The following is a 23,889-nucleotide window of genomic DNA, read 5'->3' as shown; positions in this document are numbered from 1 at the left end:
TGGGGGATTTAGGTGTTTTTCCAGGATTCTCTTACTGCATTTTTTTGCAGCCCACAATGCATTATCATCCTAGTCAGCTCAGGGGCTCTTCAAGTAGCTGGGTAGGGTGATAAGAACAGACAAAGTGAGATACTTTGCAGGCTAGTAAATTTTCGTCTTAGACTAATTTTCTTTGATTCAAGTGAGGGCAACTAAGTGGGGAGGAGGAGGGGCCCAACAAGCAGGCATTGCCCATCCAAGAAAGAACCTACTATTTCTTCTGTCCTTTGCTGACCTAAACTGGTTCAAGGTATTTTGTCTTAAAAATGGGCCAGTGTATACATTATTTTTTTCACCCTATTTCTTTTCTTCTCAATTAATTTTGATATAGAAATATGACACGGCACATTATGTACAACATACACAATTCTCTGTGTGAGGATGGATGTCAGTGGGAGTTTCTTTTCATCTAATACATGACACACTAGGATGTTTTTGAAGGACTGCATCCATCATCAACTGATGCAGAGGCAGTTTCCTCCACACCAGTTTTTCTCCTTGGATTAGGCCCTGTGCATTTAGCAATCTACATCAACCTCAAAGATAAATTCTGTGGGAAAAGCTCTTGTCTTTTCCACACGTGTCCTTTATGCTAAAATGTTTGGTCTTTGACCTTTGATTCAACCACTGTTTCACAACTAGTTTTCTGAAGTCATCAAGAGACTAACAGGTCTGTGTAAGGGGTGCAGCAGAATTGATCTGATCCTCATAGCATGTTCTTTTTTCTCGTTGCAGATTTTACCATCACGTGTCCAGGGTATGTACCTTCAACTAAGTCACTTTCTGAGAAACAAATTTGCTGGCTTTCATATGTAGAAACCTTAATCTGGGTTCCTGTTAAAAAATATTGGGGGTGTGGTGAGAGCAAATGATTTTGCAAGCGGGTAACTATGAGCAGAGGGGCTGTAGAAATGTGTGTGAACCCAGAGAATCAACAGGAGATTTTGTGTGAGCCAGTGTGTCTTCGCCTGGAGTAGGAGAAGTGCACCTCTCACTGACTTATTCTGGTGTTGGTGGTTCTAAAGAGTGGATTCTGGAGAATCTCAGCAGGGAAGAGGATGCCTCTCCAGGTAGTCAACAAGACTTCAGGTGGGATCTAATAAAACAGCATTTCCAGCAACCTTCATGTTATACCTGCTGCTTAGGAGGCTGAGGGAGGGTGTAGAAAGAGAAAAAGTAAATATAAGCTGAATTTGTTATTTTCAGAGTTCAATGTCATCAGGGTGAGAAGTACTACGTTTTTGAGTATCCTGTGATTTCGATCACATCTTATTATTTAAAGGTGATTTTTCTGAGAACACCTGCTCTTTCTGCCTCTGCCACTGCAATATGTCAGAGCCTTTGATTTGGAACACAGTTCTGTCACAGGCAGTTACTTAATCCTGGAGACAGAATTCTTCTGCGGTGTGCCCAGATGCATAGGAGAAATGGATCCTTACCTTATGAACTATTAGGTTTCATGGCAGCACATTCATTTGTCTGTGCTTGCTGTTGACCTCTGGTATCAAGACATCTCCCTGGGAGCAGAGGACAGAATGAAAACTCACTCTGGGCTCACTATAAAAGCTCCAGTGTCTTGGAAATGGAGGGAGAAGCACAACCTTGAGCACACTGTCAGCATTCCATTTCTTCATTTGAATGAGAACATGCAGTTTTACCACCATTTGTGGAAGAGGCTTTCCTTTCCCCATTGTGTATTCTTGGTACCTTTGTTGAAGATCAGCTGACTTTATGTATGCATTTAATTCTGGGCTCTCTATTCTATGTCTGTGATACTTATGGGTGCCACCGAACTAGGAGCACACTATCTGAATTTATCTTTTTTTTTGTAGATTTCACTCTCATGAATGTCCATCCTCTAACACTATTCTTTTTCAGTTACCATGGTTATTTGAGGCATATATAAATTATTTAAAGTCTTAGGATTATCTTTTCCATTTCTGCACAGATGGCTGTTAGCAGTTTCATAGCACTTGTTGTGAGTCCGTAGATCACTTGTGTAGTATTGTGTGTTAGTCAGGTTTACTCTTCCTATCCATGAATACGGGATGCCTTTCAACTTCTTTGCACCTTCTTTACTTTCTAGAATCTTTATGTTGACAACTCATAAGGTAGATTTAACATGACTAATAAAAATTTGTGATTTTAAAATATTTTTTGGGCGGAGTCTTGCTCTGTCATTAGACAGGGGGCAGTAACGTGATCTCTACTCACTGCAACCTCTACCTTGTAGGTTCATCTGATTCTCCTGCCTTAGCTCCCTAGTAGCTGGGACTACAGGCATGTGCCATCACCCCCAGCTAATTTTTTTATTTTTAGTAGAGACATGGGTTTACTATGTTGGCTAGAATGATCTCAATCTCTTGACCCCATGATCTGTCTATCTCGGCCTCTCAAAGTGCTGAAATAACAGGCATGAGACCCCACACCCGGCCAAATTTGTGATTTTTTTATACCACTCTTTTGTATATCTGAATTAAGTGGCATCAAATAATTTTTTTTTTTTTTTTTTTTTTTTTTTTTTTTTTTTTTTTTTTTTGGTAAGCTAGTTAACTAAAGAAATCACCCCTGTATGCATGGACATTTTTTCCTGAATTCATCCATTTCTATTGGTATACATTTCCTCATTTCAGTAAACAATGTATATTTCAACCTGGAAACTTACCCTCATGGCAGAAAGTATTCAGAGTCACGACTCTCAGCTTCCCTGGTGTAGGTTGCGCAGGCTGTGTGAGGTTGGCCTGTTGGAATGAAGCCTGATCTTTAGGGACCCTCCTCAGGGAGAGTGACACAGAGCTGCTGAAGCCGCTGATCACAGGGGCCCAATAGGTTTTGTGCACACATCCTGGTTCCAGAAGAAGACTTACAAAGAGGAAATCATGGCTAGTTTTAATTGTAGCACATTAATATTTAATTTTTAAAATGATTTCTATGAAAAAGGGTGTATGCTTAATATAATAATTTGGGTAAAACTGAGTTCATTTCATTAATACAATAGGTTTTTAATCAAGTAACAATTTTTTTAAACAGATGCTAAATGTAGTACCAGTGTAATTGGATCCTAGTGTACTGATAGGGTCTTGAATATGTTAAGAAAATGCTGTTTGTTTAGGAGAGTTTCAAAACATTTGAGAGGGAGGAAGGCACTCTTCCATTGACCCTTAGTGTGCATTTTAGTTTCATTTTGGGTTGACTCTTCTCTGTTGCTGCCTGATGCCTCTAGTGCAAGGTGAAGATCTCCATGTCTCATGTCTTTCCTGCTCCCCTTCTCTGCCCTGTTCCACTCAGGGGAATAGCCCAGCATCAACTCAGTCCATGCTTGTTAATCAACCACCTCCATACACCACATCCAGCAAAGCTCCCTGAGTGACTCACAGTCACCAACCACCAATGAACTGATCTTTCCTCTGTGTCCTTCCAGCTTGGCCTGAGGACCGCTTGTTTTTAAGATGCCCACCACGATACAAAGATGAAGATGATGATGATGATGTCCATGTAAGATCCCCTTTTTTGGTCTTCTACAGCAATGTTGCTTTCCTGATTCCTTCACTTCTCAGTTAATTTTGATATGAAAATCTGGCAATGCACATTATGTACAATGTACCCTATTCTCTTTGTGGAGCTGGAATTCAGTAGGAGTGTCTTCCCACCTTATATGTGGTAGAGTGCTTTTAAATGACAGCATCCATTATCAACTGGAATGCTGAGGCATTTTCCACACCAGTTTTCCTCTTTGGATTAAGCATTGTGCATTTGCATATAAAATTAAAGGTAAATTCTGTGAATAAAGGTCTGGTTTTTCTATAGCTATCCTCTGTGGTAGTCTTTGGGGACTTTGACCTATGGCTCAATCGCTGTACCACCTTCTGGTTTTTTATCGTTGTCCAGAGAATAACAGATCTATGTGAAGCGCACAGCAGAATCTGATTCTCACGATGTTTACTTTTATATAATTGCAGGGAACAGCTTGGAATGAAAACGGTATGTACCATGAAATATCTCACTTCCTGAGGGAAAAACTTGCTAGCTTCGGTGTATAGAAACCTGATTCTGGGTTCCTGCTGGGAAACAGGATTGGGGTTCTCGTGAAAGTGATTCTGCCAGTATAGAACTCTGGCCCAAGAAGCTGTAGGAAGGTTTGTCAACCCAGAAGAAAGATGAGGGGATCACGTATGAAGCAGCATGGGGTGGGAGAATAGCCCATCATTCAGCTTCAGGTAATGTAGGAGGAGTGGGCGAGTCACTCTCTCTAATGACTTATCCTGGTGTTTTTCTTTCTAAAGACTTGACGCTGGAGAGTATAAGTGACGAGGAGACTCATCCAGGTAGGGAACTATGTGCCAGGAAAAACCCAGTGGGAAAAGGTTCCCAGGAGCCTCCAGGTTATCCCTGCTGATTAGGAGGAGGGGCTGAAGGAGGGGGTATGAAATCAGAAAGAAAATGGAAATATGTGTGAGGTCTGTCTTGTTGTTCTCAGAGTTTCTTGGCGTCATGGTAAGAACTGTCTCTATGGGCTATGGGGGTGCCGTGTTTATGAGAGACTCTCTTTGCAGTACACCTGCTCTTTTCTGCCTGTGGAACATCACAACCTTTGGTTTGGATTAGTCAGCACTCCTAGAGATTGTGCACAAGGGGTGTAGGCTTAAGCACTGGGTGTCATCTGTGATGAAGGGAATTTCTTTATGAGATGGAGTTTCACTCTGTCACCATACTGGGGTGCAGTGATGGGCTCCCGCTCACAGCAACCTCCCCATCCCAGGTTCAAGTGATTCTCCTGCCTTAGCCTTCCAAGTAGCTGAGAGTACAGGCCTGTGCCACCATGCCCAGCTAATTTTTCAATTTTTATTTTTAGTAGAAACACGGTTTTACCATGGTGGCCCGGGTGGTCCAATCTCTTGACCTCGTGATCTTCCTACCTCGGCCTCCCATGTGCTGTAATAACAGGCATGAGCCACCGTGCCTGGCCAAATTTGTGATTTGTTATACGAATATTTTGTATGTCTGAATGAATAGGCATCAAATAAAAAAAAATTATGTAAGCTGGTTAACCAAAAAATCACCCCTGTACTCACGGACAGTTTTTCAAGAATGTGTTCATTTCTATTGGTATACATTTCCTCATTTCAGTAATTAATGTATATTTGAACCTGGAAACTCATCCTCATGGTAGAAAAGTGTTCAGAGTCATGTCTCTCAGCTTCATTGTAGGTAGAACAGGGTCTGTGAGCTTGGCCCATTTGAATGAAGCCTGATACTTCTGGCATCTCCTCAGGGAGAGTGACACAGAGCTGCTGAAGCCCCAGATTACAGGAGCCAGTAGGCTTTTCGCACACACCATGGTTCCAGAAGAAGACTTACAAAGAGGAAATCATGACTATTGTTTTGTTTTATTTATTTATTTATTCGAGATGGAGCCTCACTCTGTCGCCCAGGCTGGAGTGCAGTGCTGCGATCTCAGCTCACTGCAAGCTCTGCCTCCCAGGTTCAAGCCATTCTCCTGCCTTAGCCTCGCAAGTAGTTGGAACTATAAGTGCCCGCTACCATGCCCGGCTAATTTTTTGTATTTTCAGTAGAGATGGGATTTCACCATGCCAGGATAGTCTCGATCTCCTGACTTCGTGATCGCCTGCCTTGGCCCCCGAAAGTGCTGGGATTACAGGCGTGAGCCACCGCCCCTGGCCAATCATGACTATTTTTAATTGTAGCATTTTAAAATTTAACTTCTAAATTATGAAAAGAATGTGTGACTAATAGAATAATTTGGGTACAATTGAATCCATTTTACCAATAAAGTAAGCTTTTAATTAAGTAATAAATCCTTTAAAAGAGATGCTAAATGTAGTAGCAGCATAATTGGATCCTAGTGTACTGATATGGTCTTGAATATGTTAAGAAAATGTTGTTTGTTAGAAGAGTTTCAAGATATTTCAGAAGGAGGAAGGCACTCTTCCATTAACCCTTAGTGTGTGTTTTTGTTTCATTTTGGGTTGACTGTTTTGTGTTGCTGCATGATGCCTCTAGTACAAGGCCAACACCTCCATGTCTCATGTCTTTGCTGCTCCCCTCCTCTGCCATCTCCCTTCCACCCAGCATCAACTGAGTCCATGCTTGTTAACCAGCTCCATACACCACATCCAGCAAAGCTCGGAATGACTCACAGTCACAAACAACCAGGGCACTGATCTTTTCTCTGTGTCCTTCCAGGTTCTTCTGAGGACAACCTGGGTTTAGTGAGACCACCACCAAGTGAAGATGATGATTGTGATGATGATGATGATGATGATGTCCAGGTAAGACCACCTTTCTTTGTCTTCTAAGGAAATGCTGGTTTTCTGATGTGAGAAACAAACTTACCAGTCCAAACCCAAAGAACAGACTCATGGAGCTGAAAAACAGCAAAGTGAGATTTTCTTTCCTTTTTTTTTTTTTTTTGAGACAGAGTCTCGCTCAACTGGCCAGGCTGGAGTGCAGTGGTGCAATCTCAACTCAGTGCAACCTCCATCTCCTGGCTTCAATCAATTCTCCTGCCTCAGCCTCCCGAGTAGCTGGAATCACAACATGTGTCCCCATGTCCCCATGCCCAGCTAATTTTTGTATTCTTAGTAGAGATGGGGTTTCACCATGTTGGCCAGGCTGGTCTGGAACTCCTGACCTCAGGTAATCTACCCACCTTGGCCTCCTGAAGTGCTGGGATTACAAGCATGAGCCACCGTGCCTGGCCAAAAGTGAGACTTTTAATGACAGTGTTGCAAGATCCAGTGCACTGCACCTGGCCAAAAGTGAGACTTTTATTGATAGTGTTGCGAGATCTGGTGTCTGAGGGGCAGACACACCCAGCAGAGTTTCAATGAGCAATTTATCCCCTAGTGTGCAGGTCCCTCCCCTGGTTCCTCATAGGCTGAGTACTGTGGGGTTACAGTTTTCCTGGGTGTGGCCTACTCATTGTTGTTGGGGGATTTAGGTGTTTTTCCAGGATTCTCTTACTGCATTTTTTTGCAGCCCACAATGCATTATCATCCTAGTCAGCTCAGGGGCTCTTCAAGTAGCTGGGTAGGGTGATAAGAACAGACAAAGTGAGATACTTTGCAGGCTAGTAAATTTTCGTCTTAGACTAATTTTCTTTGATTCAAGTGAGGGCAACTAAGTGGGGAGGAGGAGGGGCCCAACAAGCAGGCATTGCCCATCCAAGAAAGAACCTACTATTTCTTCTGTCCTTTGCTGACCTAAACTGGTTCAAGGTATTTTGTCTTAAAAATGGGCCAGTGTATACATTATTTTTTTCACCCTATTTCTTTTCTTCTCAATTAATTTTGATATAGAAATATGACACGGCACATTATGTACAACATACACAATTCTCTGTGTGAGGATGGATGTCAGTGGGAGTTTCTTTTCATCTAATACATGACACACTAGGATGTTTTTGAAGGACTGCATCCATCATCAACTGATGCAGAGGCAGTTTCCTCCACACCAGTTTTTCTCCTTGGATTAGGCCCTGTGCATTTAGCAATCTACATCAACCTCAAAGATAAATTCTGTGGGAAAAGCTCTTGTCTTTTCCACACGTGTCCTTTATGCTAAAATGTTTGGTCTTTGACCTTTGATTCAACCACTGTTTCACAACTAGTTTTCTGAAGTCATCAAGAGACTAACAGGTCTGTGTAAGGGGTGCAGCAGAATTGATCTGATCCTCATAGCATGTTCTTTTTTCTCGTTGCAGATTTTACCATCACGTGTCCAGGGTATGTACCTTCAACTAAGTCACTTTCTGAGAAACAAATTTGCTGGCTTTCATATGTAGAAACCTTAATCTGGGTTCCTGTTAAAAAATATTGGGGGTGTGGTGAGAGCAAATGATTTTGCAAGCGGGTAACTATGAGCAGAGGGGCTGTAGAAATGTGTGTGAACCCAGAGAATCAACAGGAGATTTTGTGTGAGCCAGTGTGTCTTCGCCTGGAGTAGGAGAAGTGCACCTCTCACTGACTTATTCTGGTGTTGGTGGTTCTAAAGAGTGGATTCTGGAGAATCTCAGCAGGGAAGAGGATGCCTCTCCAGGTAGTCAACAAGACTTCAGGTGGGATCTAATAAAACAGCATTTCCAGCAACCTTCATGTTATACCTGCTGCTTAGGAGGCTGAGGGAGGGTGTAGAAAGAGAAAAAGTAAATATAAGCTGAATTTGTTATTTTCAGAGTTCAATGTCATCAGGGTGAGAAGTACTACGTTTTTGAGTATCCTGTGATTTCGATCACATCTTATTATTTAAAGGTGATTTTTCTGAGAACACCTGCTCTTTCTGCCTCTGCCACTGCAATATGTCAGAGCCTTTGATTTGGAACACAGTTCTGTCACAGGCAGTTACTTAATCCTGGAGACAGAATTCTTCTGCGGTGTGCCCAGATGCATAGGAGAAATGGATCCTTACCTTATGAACTATTAGGTTTCATGGCAGCACATTCATTTGTCTGTGCTTGCTGTTGACCTCTGGTATCAAGACATCTCCCTGGGAGCAGAGGACAGAATGAAAACTCACTCTGGGCTCACTATAAAAGCTCCAGTGTCTTGGAAATGGAGGGAGAAGCACAACCTTGAGCACACTGTCAGCATTCCATTTCTTCATTTGAATGAGAACATGCAGTTTTACCACCATTTGTGGAAGAGGCTTTCCTTTCCCCATTGTGTATTCTTGGTACCTTTGTTGAAGATCAGCTGACTTTATGTATGCATTTAATTCTGGGCTCTCTATTCTATGTCTGTGATACTTATGGGTGCCACCGAACTAGGAGCACACTATCTGAATTTATCTTTTTTTTTGTAGATTTCACTCTCATGAATGTCCATCCTCTAACACTATTCTTTTTCAGTTACCATGGTTATTTGAGGCATATATAAATTATTTAAAGTCTTAGGATTATCTTTTCCATTTCTGCACAGATGGCTGTTAGCAGTTTCATAGCACTTGTTGTGAGTCCGTAGATCACTTGTGTAGTATTGTGTGTTAGTCAGGTTTACTCTTCCTATCCATGAATACGGGATGCCTTTCAACTTCTTTGCACCTTCTTTACTTTCTAGAATCTTTATGTTGACAACTCATAAGGTAGATTTAACATGACTAATAAAAATTTGTGATTTTAAAATATTTTTTGGGCGGAGTCTTGCTCTGTCATTAGACAGGGGGCAGTAACGTGATCTCTACTCACTGCAACCTCTACCTTGTAGGTTCATCTGATTCTCCTGCCTTAGCTCCCTAGTAGCTGGGACTACAGGCATGTGCCATCACCCCCAGCTAATTTTTTTATTTTTAGTAGAGACGTGGGTTTACTATGTTGGCTAGAATGATCTCAATCTCTTGACCCCATGATCTGTCTATCTCGGCCTCTCAAAGTGCTGAAATAACAGGCATGAGACCCCACACCCGGCCAAATTTGTGATTTTTTTATACCACTATTTTGTATATCTGAATTAAGTGGCATCAAATAATTTTTTTTTTTTTTTGTAAGCTAGTTAACCAAAAAAATCACCCCTGTATGCATGGACATTTTTTCCTGAATTCATCCATTTCTATTGGTATACATTTCCTCATTTCAGTAAACAATGTATATTTCAACCTGGAAACTTACCCTCATGGCAGAAAGTATTCAGAGTCACGACTCTCAGCTTCCCTGGTGTAGGTTGCGCAGGCTGTGTGAGGTTGGCCTGTTGGAATGAAGCCTGATCTTTAGGGACCCTCCTCAGGGAGAGTGACACAGAGCTGCTGAAGCCGCTGATCACAGGGGCCCAATAGGTTTTGTGCACACATCCTGGTTCCAGAAGAAGACTTACAAAGAGGAAATCATGGCTAGTTTTAATTGTAGCACATTAATATTTAATTTTTAAAATGATTTCTATGAAAAAGGGTGTATGCTTAATATAATAATTTGGGTAAAACTGAGTTCATTTCATTAATACAATAGGTTTTTAATCAAGTAACAATTTTTTTAAACAGATGCTAAATGTAGTACCAGTGTAATTGGATCCTAGTGTACTGATAGGGTCTTGAATATGTTAAGAAAATGCTGTTTGTTTAGGAGAGTTTCAAAACATTTGAGAGGGAGGAAGGCACTCTTCCATTGACCCTTAGTGTGCATTTTAGTTTCATTTTGGGTTGACTCTTCTCTGTTGCTGCCTGATGCCTCTAGTGCAAGGTGAAGATCTCCATGTCTCATGTCTTTCCTGCTCCCCTTCTCTGCCCTGTTCCACTCAGGGGAATAGCCCAGCATCAACTCAGTCCATGCTTGTTAATCAACCACCTCCATACACCACATCCAGCAAAGCTCCCTGAGTGACTCACAGTCACCAACCACCAATGAACTGATCTTTCCTCTGTGTCCTTCCAGCTTGGCCTGAGGACCGCTTGTTTTTAAGATGCCCACCACGATACAAAGATGAAGATGATGATGATGATGTCCATGTAAGATCCCCTTTTTTGGTCTTCTACAGCAATGTTGCTTTCCTGATTCCTTCACTTCTCAGTTAATTTTGATATGAAAATCTGGCAATGCACATTATGTACAATGTACCCTATTCTCTTTGTGGAGCTGGAATTCAGTAGGAGTGTCTTCCCACCTTATATGTGGTAGAGTGCTTTTAAATGACAGCATCCATTATCAACTGGAATGCTGAGGCATTTTCCACACCAGTTTTCCTCTTTGGATTAAGCATTGTGCATTTGCATATAAAATTAAAGGTAAATTCTGTGAATAAAGGTCTGGTTTTTCTATAGCTATCCTCTGTGGTAGTCTTTGGGGACTTTGACCTATGGCTCAATCGCTGTACCACCTTCTGGTTTTTTATCGTTGTCCAGAGAATAACAGATCTATGTGAAGCGCACAGCAGAATCTGATTCTCACGATGTTTACTTTTATATAATTGCAGGGAACAGCTTGGAATGAAAACGGTATGTACCATGAAATATCTCACTTCCTGAGGGAAAAACTTGCTAGCTTCGGTGTATAGAAATCTGATTCTGGGTTCCTGCTGGTAAACAGGATTGGGGTTCTCGTGAAAGTGATTCTGCCAGTATAGAACTCTGGCCCAAGAAGCTGTAGGAAGGTTTGTCAACCCAGAAGAAAGATGAGGGGATCACGTATGAAGCAGCATGGGGTGGGAGAATAGCCCATCATTCAGCTTCAGGTAATGTAGGAGGAGTGGGCGAGTCACTCTCTCTAATGACTTATCCTGGTGTTTTTCTTTCTAAAGACTTGACGCTGGAGAGTATAAGTGACGAGGAGACTCATCCAGGTAGGGAACTACGCGCCAGGAAAAACCCAGTGGGAAAAGGTTCCCAGGAGCCTCCAGGTTATCCCTGCTGATTAGGAGGAGGGGCTGAAGGAGGGGGTATGAAATCAGAAAGAAAATGGAAATATGTGTGAGGTCTGTCTTGTTGTTCTCAGAGTTTCTTGGCGTCATGGTAAGAACTGTCTCTATGGGCTATGGGGGTGCCGTGTTTATGAGAGACTCTCTTTGCAGTCCACCTGCTCTTTTCTGCCTGTGGAACATCACAACCTTTGGTTTGGATTACTCAGCACTCCTAGAGATTGTGCACAAGGGGTGTAGGCTTAAGCACTGGGTGTCATCTGTGATGAAGGGAATTTCTTTTTGAGATGGAGTTTCACTCTGTCACCATACTGGGGTGCAGTGATGGGCTCCCGCTCACAGCAACCTCCCCATCCCAGGTTCAAGTGATTCTCCTGCCTTAGCCTTCCAAGTAGCTGAGAGTACAGGCCTGTGCCACCATGCCCAGCTAATTTTTCAATTTTTATTTTTAGTAGAAACGCGGTTTTACCATGGTGGCCCGGGTGGTCCAATCTCTTGACCTCGTGATCTTCCTACCTCGGCCTCCCATGTGCTGTAATAACAGGCATGAGCCACCGTGCCTGGCCAAATTTGTGATTTGTTATATGAATATTTTGTATGTCTGAATGAATAGGCATCAAATAAAAAAAAATTATGTAAGCTGGTTAACCAAAAAATCACCCCTGTACTCACGGACAGTTTTTCAAGAATGTGTTCATTTCTATTGGTATACATTTCCTCATTTCAGTAATTAATGTATATTTGAACCTGGAAACTCATCCTCATGGTAGAAAAGTGTTCAGAGTCATGTCTCTCAGCTTCATTGTAGGTAGAACAGGGTCTGTGAGCTTGGCCCATTTGAATGAAGCCTGATACTTCTGGCATCTCCTCAGGGAGAGTGACACAGAGCTGCTGAAGCCCCAGATTACAGGAGCCAGTAGGCTTTTCGCACACACCATGGTTCCAGAAGAAGACTTACAAAGAGGAAATCATGACTATTGTTTTGTTTTATTTATTTATTTATTCGAGATGGAGCCTCACTCTGTCGCCCAGGCTGGAGTGCAGTGCTGCGATCTCGGCTCACTGCAAGCTCTGCCTCCCAGGTTCAAGCCATTCTCCTGCCTTAGCCTCGCAAGTAGTTGGAACTATAAGTGCCCGCTACCATGCCCGGCTAATTTTTTGTATTTTCAGTAGAGATGGGATTTCACCATGCCAGGATAGTCTCGATCTCCTGACTTCGTGATCGCCTGCCTTGGCCCCCGAAAGTGCTGGGATTACAGGCGTGAGCCACCGTACCTGGCCAATCATGACTATTTATAATTGTAGCATTTTAAAATTTAACTTCTAAATTATGAAAAGAATGTGTGACTAATAGAATAATTTGGGTACAATTGAATCCATTTTACCAATAAAGTAAGCTTTTAATTAAGTAATAAATCCTTTAAAAGAGATGCTAAATGTAGTAGCAGCATAATTGGATCCTAGTGTACTGATATGGTCTTGAATATGTTAAGAAAATGTTGTTTGTTAGAAGAGTTTCAAGATATTTCAGAAGGAGGAAGGCACTCTTCCATTAACCCTTAGTGTGTGTTTTTGTTTCATTTTGGGTTGACTGTTTTGTGTTGCTGCATGATGCCTCTAGTACAAGGCCAACACCTCCATGTCTCATGTCTTTGCTGCTCCCCTCCTCTGCCATCTCCCTTCCACCCAGCATCAACTGAGTCCATGCTTGTTAACCAGCTCCATACACCACATCCAGCAAAGCTCGGAATGACTCACAGTCACAAACAACCAGGGCACTGATCTTTTCTCTGTGTCCTTCCAGGTTCTTCTGAGGACAACCTGGGTTTAGTGAGACCACCACCAAGTGAAGATGATGATTGTGATGATGATGATGATGATGATGTCCAGGTAAGACCACCTTTCTTTGTCTTCTAAGGAAATGCTGGTTTTCTGATGTGAGAAACAAACTTACCAGTCCAAACCCAAAGAACAGACTCATGGAGCTGAAAAACAGCAAAGTGAGATTTTCTTTCCTTTTTTTTTTTTTTTTTTTGAGACAGAGTCTCGCTCAACTGGCCAGGCTGGAGTGCAGTGGTGCAATCTCAACTCAGTGCAACCTCCATCTCCTGGCTTCAATCAATTCTCCTGCCTCAGCCTCCCGAGTAACTGGAATCACAACATGTGTCCCCATGTCCCCATGCCCAGCTAATTTTTGTATTCTTAGTAGAGATGGGGTTTCACCATGTTGGCCAGGCTGGTCTGGAACTCCTGACCTCAGGTAATCTACCCACCTTGGCCTCCTGAAGTGCTGGGATTACAAGCATGAGCCACCGTGCCTGGCCAAAAGTGAGACTTTTAATGACAGTGTTGCAAGATCCAGTGCACTGCGCCTGGCCAAAAGTGAGACTTTTATTGATAGTGTTGCAAGATCCGGTGTCTGAGGGGCAGACACACCCAGCAGAGTTTCAATGAGCAATTTATCCCCTAGTGTGCAGGTCTCTCCCCTGGTTCCTCATAGGCTGAGTACTGTGGGGTTACAGTTTTCCTGGGTGTGGCCTACTCATTGTTGTTGGGGGATTTAGGTGTTTTTCCAGGATTCTCTTACTGCATTTTTTTGCAGCCCACAATGCATTATCATCCTAGTCAGCTCAGGGGCTCTTCAAGTAGCTGGGTAGGGTGATAAGAACAGACAAAGCGAGATACTTTGCAGGCTAGTAAATTTTCGTCTTAGACTAATTTTCTTTGATTCAAGTGAGGGCAACTAAGTGGGGAGGAGGAGGGGCCCAACAAGCAGGCATTGCCCATCCAAGAAAGAACCTACTATTTCTTCTGTCCTTTGCTGACCTAAACTGGTTCAAGGTATTTTGTCTTAAAAATGGGCCAGTGTATACATTATTTTTTTCACCCTATTTCTTTTCTTCTCAATTAATTTTGATATAGAAATATGACACGGCACATTATGTACAACATACACAATTCTCTGTGAGGATGGATGTCAGTGGGAGTTTCTTTTCATCTAATACATGACACACTAGGATGTTTTTGAAGGACTGCATCCATCATCAACTGATGCAGAGGCAGTTTCCTCCACACCAGTTTTTCTCCTTGGATTAGGCCCTGTGCATTTAGCAATCTACATCAACCTCAAAGATAAATTCTGTGGGTAAAGCTCTTGTCTTTTCCACACGTGTCCTTTATGCTAAAATGTTTGGTCTTTGACCTTTGATTCAACCACTGTTTCACAACTAGTTTTCTGAAGTCATCAAGAGACTAACAGGTCTGTGTAAGGGGTGCAGCAGAATTGATCTGATCCTCATAGCATGTTCTTTTTTCTCGTTGCAGATTTTACCATCACGTGTCCAGGGTATGTACCTTCAACTAAGTCACTTTCTGAGAAACAAATTTGCTGGCTTTCATATGTAGAAACCTTAATCTGGGTTCCTGTTAAAAAATATTGGGGGTGTGGTGAGAGCAAATGATTTTGCAAGCGGGTAACTATGAGCAGAGGGGCTGTAGAAATGTGTGTGAACCCAGAGAATCAACAGGAGATTTTGTGTGAGCCAGTGTGTCTTCGCCTGGAGTAGGAGAAGTGCACCTCTCACTGACTTATTCTGGTGTTGGTGGTTCTAAAGAGTGGATTCTGGAGAATCTCAGCAGGGAAGAGGATGCCTCTCCAGGTAGTCAACAAGACTTCAGGTGGGATCTAATAAAACAGCATTTCCAGCAACCTTCATGTTATACCTGCTGCTTAGGAGGCTGAGGGAGGGTGTAGAAAGAGAAAAAGTAAATATAAGCTGAATTTGTTATTTTCAGAGTTCAATGTCATCAGGGTGAGAAGTACTACGTTTTTGAGTATCCTGTGATTTCGATCACATCTTATTATTTAAAGGTGATTTTTCTGAGAACAGCTGCTCTTTTCTGCCTCTGCCACTGCAATATGTCAGAGCCTTTGATTTGGAACACAGTTCTGTCACAGGCAGTTGCTTAATCCTGGAGACAGAATTCTTCTGCGGTGTGCCCAGATGCATAGGAGAAATGGATCCTTACCTTATGAACTATTAGGTTTCATGGCAGCACATTCATTTGTCTGTGCTTGCTGTTGACCTCTGGTATCAAGACATCTCCCTGGGAGCAGAGGACAGAATGAAAACTCACTCTGGGCTCACTATAAAAGCTCCAGTGTCTTGGAAATGGAGGGAGAAGCACAACCTTGAGCACACTGTCAGCATTCCATTTCTTCATTTGAATGAGAATATGCAGTTTTACCACCATTTGTGGAAGAGGCTTTCCTTTCCCCATTGTGTATTCTTGGTACCTTTGTTGAAGATCAGCTGACTTTATGTATGCATTTAATTCTGGGCTCTCTATTCTATGTCTGTGATACTTATGGGTGCCACCGAGCTAGGAGCACACTATCTGAATTTATCTTTTTTTTTTGTAGATTTCACTCTCTTGAATGTCCATCCTCTAACACTATTCTTTTTCAGTTACCATGGTTATTTGAGGCATATATAAATTATTTAAAGTCTTAGGATTATCTTTTCCATTTCTGCACAGATGGCTGTTAGCAGTTTCATAGCACTTGTTGTGAGTCCGTAGATCACTTGTGTAGTATTGTGTGTTAGTCAGGTTTACTCTTCCTATCCATGAATACGGGATGCCTTTCAACTTCTTTGCACCTTCTTTACTTTCTAGAATCTTTATGTTGACAACTCATAAGGTAGATTTAACATGACTAATAAAATTTGTGATTTTAAATATTTTTTGGGCGGAGTCTTGCTCTGTCAGTAGACAGGGTGCAGTAACGTGATCTCTACTCACCGCAACCTCCACCTTGTAGGTTCATCTGATTCTCCTGCCTTAGCTCCCTAGTAGCTGGGACTACAGGCATGTGCCATCACCCCCAGCTAATTTTTTTATTTTTAGTAGAGACATGGATTTACTATGTTGGCTAGAATGATCTCAATCTCTCGACCCCATGATCTGTCTATCTTGGCCTCCCAAAGTGCTGAAATAACAGGCATGAGACCCCACACCCGGCCAAATTTGTGATTTTTTTATACCACTCTTTTGTATATCTGAATTAAGTGGCATCAAATAATTTTTTTTTTTTTTTTTTTTTTTTTTTTTTTTTTTTTTTTTTTTTTTTTTTGGTAAGCTAGTTAACTAAAGAAATCACCCCTGTATGCATGGACATTTTTTCCTGAATTCATCCATTTCTATTGGTATACATTTCCTCATTTCAGTAAACAATGTATATTTCAACCTGGAAACTTACCCTCATGGCAGAAAGTATTCAGAGTCACGACTCTCAGCTTCCCTGGTGTAGGTTGCGCAGGCTGTGTGAGGTTGGCCTGTTGGAATGAAGCCTGATCTTTAGGGACCCTCCTCAGGGAGAGTGACACAGAGCTGCTGAAGCCGCTGATCACAGGGGCCCAATAGGTTTTGTGCACACATCCTGGTTCCAGAAGAAGACTTACAAAGAGGAAATCATGGCTAGTTTTAATTGTAGCACATTAATATTTAATTTTTAAAATGATTTCTATGAAAAAGGGTGTATGCTTAATATAATAATTTGGGTAAAACTGAGTTCATTTCATTAATACAATAGGTTTTTAATCAAGTAACAATTTTTTTAAACAGATGCTAAATGTAGTACCAGTGTAATTGGATCCTAGTGTACTGATAGGGTCTTGAATATGTTAAGAAAATGCTGTTTGTTTAGGAGAGTTTCAAAACATTTGAGAGGGAGGAAGGCACTCTTCCATTGACCCTTAGTGTGCATTTTAGTTTCATTTTGGGTTGACTCTTCTCTGTTGCTGCCTGATGCCTCTAGTGCAAGGTGAAGATCTCCATGTCTCATGTCTTTCCTGCTCCCCTTCTCTGCCCTGTTCCACTCAGGGGAATAGCCCAGCATCAACTCAGTCCATGCTTGTTAATCAACCACCTCCATACACCACATCCAGCAAAGCTCCCTGAGTGACTCACAGTCACCAACCACCAATGAACTGATCTTTCCTCTGTGTCCTTCCAGCTTGGCCTGAGGACCGCTTGTTTTTAAGATGCCCACCACGATACAAAGATGAAGATGATGATGATGATGTCCATGTAAGATCCCCTTTTTTGGTCTTCTACAGCAATGTTGCTTTCCTGATTCCTTCACTTCTCAGTTAATTTTGATATGAAAATCTGGCAATGCACATTATGTACAATGTACCCTATTCTCTTTGTGGAGCTGGAATTCAGTAGGAGTGTCTTCCCACCTTATATGTGGTAGAGTGCTTTTAAATGACAGCATCCATTATCAACTGGAATGCTGAGGCATTTTCCACACCAGTTTTCCTCTTTGGATTAAGCATTGTGCATTTGCATATAAAATTAAAGGTAAATTCTGTGAATAAAGGTCTGGTTTTTCTATAGCTATCCTCTGTGGTAGTCTTTGGGGACTTTGACCTATGGCTCAATCGCTGTACCACCTTCTGGTTTTTTATCGTTGTCCAGAGAATAACAGATCTATGTGAAGCGCACAGCAGAATCTGATTCTCACGATGTTTACTTTTATATAATTGCAGGGAACAGCTTGGAATGAAAACGGTATGTACCATGAAATATCTCACTTCCTGAGGGAAAAACTTGCTAGCTTCGGTGTATAGAAATCTGATTCTGGGTTCCTGCTGGTAAACAGGATTGGGGTTCTCGTGAAAGTGATTCTGCCAGTATAGAACTCTGGCCCAAGAAGCTGTAGGAAGGTTTGTCAACCCAGAAGAAAGATGAGGGGATCACGTATGAAGCAGCATGGGGTGGGAGAATAGCCCATCATTCAGCTTCAGGTAATGTAGGAGGAGTGGGCGAGTCACTCTCTCTAATGACTTATCCTGGTGTTTTTCTTTCTAAAGACTTGATGCTGGAGAGTATAAGTGACGAGGAGACTCATCCAGGTAGGGAACTACGCGCCAGGAAAAACCCAGTGGGAAAAGGTTCCCAGGAGCCTCCAGGTTATCCCTGCTGATTAGGAGGAGGGGCTGAAGGAGGGGGTATGAAATCAGAAAGAAAATGGAAATATGTGTGAGGTCTGTCTTGTTGTTCTCAGAGTTTCTTGGCGTCATGGTAAGAACTGTCTCTATGGGCTATGGGGGTGCCGTGTTTATGAGAGACTCTCTTTGCAGTCCACCTGCTCTTTTCTGCCTGTGGAACATCACAACCTTTGGTTTGGATTACTCAGCACTCCTAGAGATTGTGCACAAGGGGTGTAGGCTTAAGCACTGGGTGTCATCTGTGATGAAGGGAATCTGGTGGACACAGCTCTCTCACAGGCATTTCCTGGAACCTAGAGACACAGTTCTGCTGTGTGTCAAGAGGAAATCGAGAATCACCCTGTGACCTTTCAGGACTTGTTAGTGTACATTCATGCTTCTGTCCTCGCTGTGCACTCCTGGTTTAAAGGGATCTCCCGGGGTCAATGGCGGAGTGAATATTCACTCTGGGCTCACTGGTAAAACTCCAGTCTCCTTTGAAGGGAGGAGGAATGTTTGACCTTGAGCATGTTTCCAGCCTCCATTTCCCAACCCAATCACAGATTTTGAGATGAGGCTTCTTTCTCCCCAGTTCTCTAATTTTTGGGGAAGCCAATAGTTCCTTCCCACAAAAGATAGCATCACACTATTTCCTGTCTTCAAAACTTTGGCTTTGGTTTTGGCTTTTAAGATGATATTCATCACTTAAGTTCTAGACTTTTTTTTTTTTTTTTTTTTTTTTTGAGCCAGAGTCTTGCTCTGTCGCCCAGGCTGGAGTGCAGTGGCGCGATCTCAGCTCACTGCAAACTCCTCCTCCCAGGATTACACCATTCTCCTGCCTCAGCTTCCCGAGCAGTTGGGACTACAGGTGTCCACCAACATGCCTGGCTAATGTTTTTGTATTTTTGGTAGAGACAGGGTTTCACCATGTTGGCCAGGCTGGTCATGAACTCCTGACCTTAGGTAATCTGCCCGCCTCAGCCTCCCAAAGTGCTCAGATTATAGGCATGAACCACTGTGCCTGGCCAGGGTTCTTTTAAATATAATTGTGGCTGTCTCAAGTAATGGTGCTTTGAGTATTTTTGTCAGTGGTTTTGGAATAACACAAGCACTCACGTCTGCCGAGCAGACTATTAGAAGGGGGCATATCTTTCATTGTCATAGATAATGCAAAACTTTTTCCAAAATGATGACACCAATTCATGCTCCTCTAATAGCATACATGAGTAGCCATTTCTCCAAATCCTCGTCGACTCTTTATCTCTAAAAACCATCACTTTGATTAGTCTTTCATTTGTATAACATATGACTTAAAATCTTTACCAAAAAGAAATGTTGTTTTACTCTAATGATGCAGTGCAGTAGGTTTGTTTACACCGCCTCACCACACACAGGTAAGTAACGCACTGCACCGACATTCCAACAGCTACGACTTTACTAGGCAAAAGGAAATTTTCGGCTTTGTTATAATCTTATGGACCACTGTCATACATGTGGTCTGTCATTGACCAAAATGTCCTTCTGCCACATATGACTGTAGTTAATAAGCAGGTGCTTAAGTTATAAGAATGAAAATAACATATAAATTAAGTATCAGATATTATACGGACACTTCTCTGTCTTGCCTCCTTGAAGTGTCACAATCACTTTGAGACAGAATTAGTTTTGTTATAGTCATTATACAGATGAGGAATGTGAGTCTCAGTTAAGTAAATTACTCAGGAGACACCAGGAGCTGGATCTCTTTAACACCAAAGGCTAATCTAGAAACTAACATGCTGCACCGCCTGTAGTGGCAAAGTAGACTTACCATAAAATGAAATGTGCTTCCACAGCTGGGTGTGTGAGCTTAGTGAGGCTGGTGTTACCCATTGCTCCATGACTCAGAAATTTTCTTGCTGAAACTGGGATGGAGAAGCTCTTGGCTCAGGGAGTGAAAAGTTACTGACAGGTTGTTTGAGTGCAATTGAAGGATTATGCTTCCATAGAGCATGTGGTTGTTCTCATGGAATGAGAACAGAGAGAATCAAAGAGAATCACCAAGAGCAATACTCTGTCTCAAAAAAAAAAATTGCCCATCTAATAGGTTAAACATTAGATACAGTCAACCACACTGGTCTAAAGTGTGCTTTTAGATAGTGATAGGAAAGAAGAAAAAAATTGAAATAATTGATGTGTTCTATATGGGAGTCTGAGATAAACTACTGTTAAATAGAATTTTATATGAAGTTCTTTAGGCAATAAGTAAAAATGGAAGGGAAACCTGATGGCAGAGAGCAGCCAGGACCACAGTTGCCTGTGGATGCAGAGACTGTGGTGGAGCCTGGAATGCACCAAAGACCACAAGTCCCCGTGAGCAGTCAGTTCCGTGACAGCACTGCTCATTTTCTGAGGCATGCACCCCAGTAGCACATGGAGAGAACAGGGAAGCCTAAGATGAGTCCGGGCCATGGAAGGTCTCCAGTGAGGGGATCGTGGAAGATGTGAAAAGCATCCTGGAGGGGGAGGTAGTCATGCAGCATAGCGGTCCTGTTTCCCTCACATGGAGACCACGTGGTGCCCTACAAGAGCAATCTGGTGGTGTGGTGCTGGGGAGGGGAGAGGGCCAGGGCCACAGACCTGTGCAGGGATTCCGAACCAGAGGGCTCCTCAGAACAGGCACAGGAGATGGTCTGTAAGGACCTGTCCCACTCCAGTGAGGGCATGAGGGGCAGAGAGGGAGGAAAGCAGCCCCACATAGGAGGACGCCCAGGGTGGGGAAGCAGGTCTCTGGAGAGCTAGGTTTCAGTCCAAGCAAGAAAGGAAAGAATGTTCCAGGGAGAGGATGAGGCCCTGGGACCTCCAGAGGGCTTGGAAAAAAGGTTTCAGCAGATGGGGTCAAAAAGGAGTATTCAGGGCCTCGAGGGGGAGGTGAGCTGAGCTTCTTGCAGCCCCTGATGCAAACAGGGACGAAGGACATAGTGAGATTAGTCCTGAGTCTGAGGCAGAGAGCGGTGAAGAGGCTGTGAGTTTGGGAAAGGAGGGAAGGGCCTGGCTGGGAGAAGGCAGGGTTCTGGGCCCTCTACAGTCCTGCCAGGGAAGATCAAAGCCCAGAGAGGCCCAGGGCTCCCTCTTGACACCTGCACAAACAGGTGTACCTCTGGTCAGGAGGGGGTGTTCTGTAGACTGCTGTGGAGTGAGGGAGCAGCTTCTCCTGGGCGTAGGACCCCAGGCACCTGCAGGATGCAGGACTCCAGGCTCCCTCAGATGCCTGCTGATGTATCTCCTCTGAGGGACTGTAAACTGGCTTCTTGGGTACCCACAATGTACAAGGCACTTGTTTTCAGTATGATACACCTGGCACTGCCAAAATCATACCCATTTATGATAGGCACAATTACTATCCCCACTTTAGAGCTAGGAAAACTGAGGCACTGAGCAGTTAATCAACTTGCCCCAGGCTCCATAGGTAAACAGTCAGTGTAGAGCTGGGGTCTCAACACAGCAGGCTCCCTCCACACTGTGGGATTATAGCCACTGGTTATCCCACTGCCCTTGTCCAGCCTTGGCTGTCTGGGGTGGCAGTTTGTGCCTTTGGGCTACAGTTGAACCACCAGTTGCCTCTTCCAGGCTGGCTCCCATACCTCTCCCAGCAGCAGCTTCTTACATCCCAGAAGCTGATAATGGTGTGGTAAATGGGCCTTGGAGAATGGAGGCAAGGGTGTGGTGCTCAGGACTTCTAGGTCCCAACATAGTCTGTGTTCCTGGCCCTCCCCTTGTAACAGAGGCACCTCTGTCCCTAGCTAATGAGTTCCCGCATCTCTGATTTCTCCTCAGCCTGGACTGCAGAGGTGGGAGCCCAGGAGATGCTGGCGTGGAGGCTGTTTAGTGGGATGATGTCATAGTGCACAAAGCTGGGAGCCTGCTCTCACTGAAAACGGATTGTCTCTCCTTCATCCAGGGTGAAGCCCTCCCAGGAGCTGACCAGGGAGCTGACCCAAAGGGCAGGCCACCGCGTGCTGCAGGAACATCTGAGGGAGGCTCAAGCTCTGCCGTCAGGCGTTTTCCCAGGCTTGGCGTAAAGAAGTGATGGAGACTTTCGTGTGATTCCTAGGCTCCCCTCCTGGACAGCACCAGGAATGTGCCTTTGAGGTGGCTGGGCTTCAGGCCAGCCTGAGGGCATGCTTGGGTGACTGGAGAATGCAGCTATTTGCTGGGAAGATCTTAAGGAAGAAACCAGAACCTCTCCCTGTCCCAAGCTCTCATCCCTGGGGGAGCCTGTTAGGACAGAGTTCATCCTCAGTCAAAAGAAACTGCATCTGGTTTCACCTTTTACCTTCCTTCCTGCCACCCAGGGTGGGAGCAGGCAAACTTGGCTGAGGAGAGCCACACCCAGCCACACCCCATGGGTCAATCACTGGAGCTTCTGAAACCTGGGAGGTGCCTGGTACAGCTGCGTTCCTTCCTTCCCCCAGCCCAAGTTCCTGCCCCCAGCTTTGTCCCTGGAGATCTCAATTCTGCTCTCTACATTCTGAGGGAAACCCTTGGCCCCAGCAGCGAGCAAAACTCCAAGTGCACCTCCCATACACACCCTGGCACTGGGTTCGGCCTGTACCATCCAGGACCTGGTGCTTCTGGGCCTGGCATTTTGCCTTTGGCAAGAGCGCGAAAAGAGATGTGACTGTGCTCCAGGAACGGAAAGTGCCATTCCGACTTGAAATAAAGAGACTGAGTGCATTGATTCAGGTGTAGAAGTGGCTGATCAGATCTGACTCAACGAGGGGCTCAGGATTTCCACTCAATGACATCGACGGTGATCTGGGTCTCCTGCTGTAAGCCTCACCCTCGTAAGCCTTGCTGTCAGAGTCCTTCTCCAGGACACGGAAGGTATGCGTGTGGGCCTGCAGGACCTTCCAGCCCTCAGGGGCCTCTGGCAGCATGGTGAAGGCCTTGGTGGCCTTCAGGCACACTCTGCCCATGGGTGAGTGTAGCACCTTCAGGAGCAGGCTGATGGCTTGTGTGTCCAGGGACACATACTTCTCGGCAGGCCACCAACACAGGGCATTCCTAACAAGCTCAAGGGGTCTCTTCTCACCCTCGCACTCTAGCCCTCTTTTGACCCTTGTGCCTACAGTCTCAGGGGAGGTGCCACCCCGTCCCCCTGCTGCAGGGATTCCCTGATTCATTCATGCAGCGAGACGCTGAGGCAAGAGCTGGGTTTCCCACCTCAGCACTCTTTTGAGCCAGGTAATTCTCAACGTGGGGCCAAAGTTCCCCTGCTGTGACCTTTGGGGATGACACAGAAAATGATGGCAAGGATGGCGGTCACAGTGGACACAGGAGGATCGGGGGAGGCTGGGGAGGCCGCAGTTTCAGAGAGAAAGCTCTCTCCTGGAAAGCCACTCTCCTGGTCGCACAGAAAGGGACCTCTGTGCAAACCTAAGAATGATGGGGCTGGGATGGGGCCTGGGAACACGCATTTCCACAGACCACCCGGGGTCTGGTTCAGGGGCCACACT

The 23,889-nt window shown here is 44.0% G+C and overlaps 1 protein-coding gene across 7 annotated transcripts in view; it reads left to right on the top strand.

Moving 5' to 3' along the window:
• The window catches only part of LOC119627085 (uncharacterized), a 54,544-nt gene extending 31,433 nt beyond the window's left edge, over positions 1-23,111 (top strand). For 3 of the 7 annotated variants that reach the window (XM_073006872.1, XM_073006870.1, XM_073006867.1), the window contains 15 exons: positions 775-796; positions 3,461-3,534; positions 3,999-4,020; positions 4,323-4,364; positions 6,244-6,329; positions 7,763-7,784; positions 10,418-10,491; positions 10,956-10,977; positions 11,280-11,321; positions 13,201-13,286; positions 14,721-14,742; positions 17,413-17,486; positions 17,951-17,972; positions 18,275-18,316; positions 22,332-23,111. In XM_073006872.1, the coding sequence (XP_072862973.1) occupies positions 775-796; positions 3,461-3,534; positions 3,999-4,020; positions 4,323-4,364; positions 6,244-6,329; positions 7,763-7,784; positions 10,418-10,491; positions 10,956-10,977; positions 11,280-11,321; positions 13,201-13,286; positions 14,721-14,742; positions 17,413-17,486; positions 17,951-17,972; positions 18,275-18,316; positions 22,332-22,336 (657 nt within the window). In that variant the 3' untranslated portion in view covers positions 22,337-23,111. Of the gene's footprint in view, positions 1-774; positions 797-3,460; positions 3,535-3,998; positions 4,021-4,322; positions 4,365-6,243; positions 6,330-7,762; positions 7,785-10,417; positions 10,492-10,884; positions 10,978-11,279; positions 11,322-13,200; positions 13,287-14,720; positions 14,743-17,412; positions 17,487-17,879; positions 17,973-18,274; positions 18,317-22,331 lie in introns of those variants that run through there. The other 4 variants (XM_073006873.1, XM_073006869.1, XM_073006871.1 and 1 more) reach the window with 4 other exon arrangements.
• Positions 23,112-23,889: the final 778 nt, after the last annotated feature.

This window comes from Chlorocebus sabaeus, chromosome 19 (genome assembly GCF_047675955.1).
Source record: "Chlorocebus sabaeus isolate Y175 chromosome 19, mChlSab1.0.hap1, whole genome shotgun sequence".
NCBI lineage: Eukaryota > Metazoa > Chordata > Mammalia > Primates > Cercopithecidae > Chlorocebus > Chlorocebus sabaeus.
The sequence above is the reverse complement of the archived record's forward strand: the minus strand, read 5'-3'. Positions and strand labels throughout refer to the sequence as shown.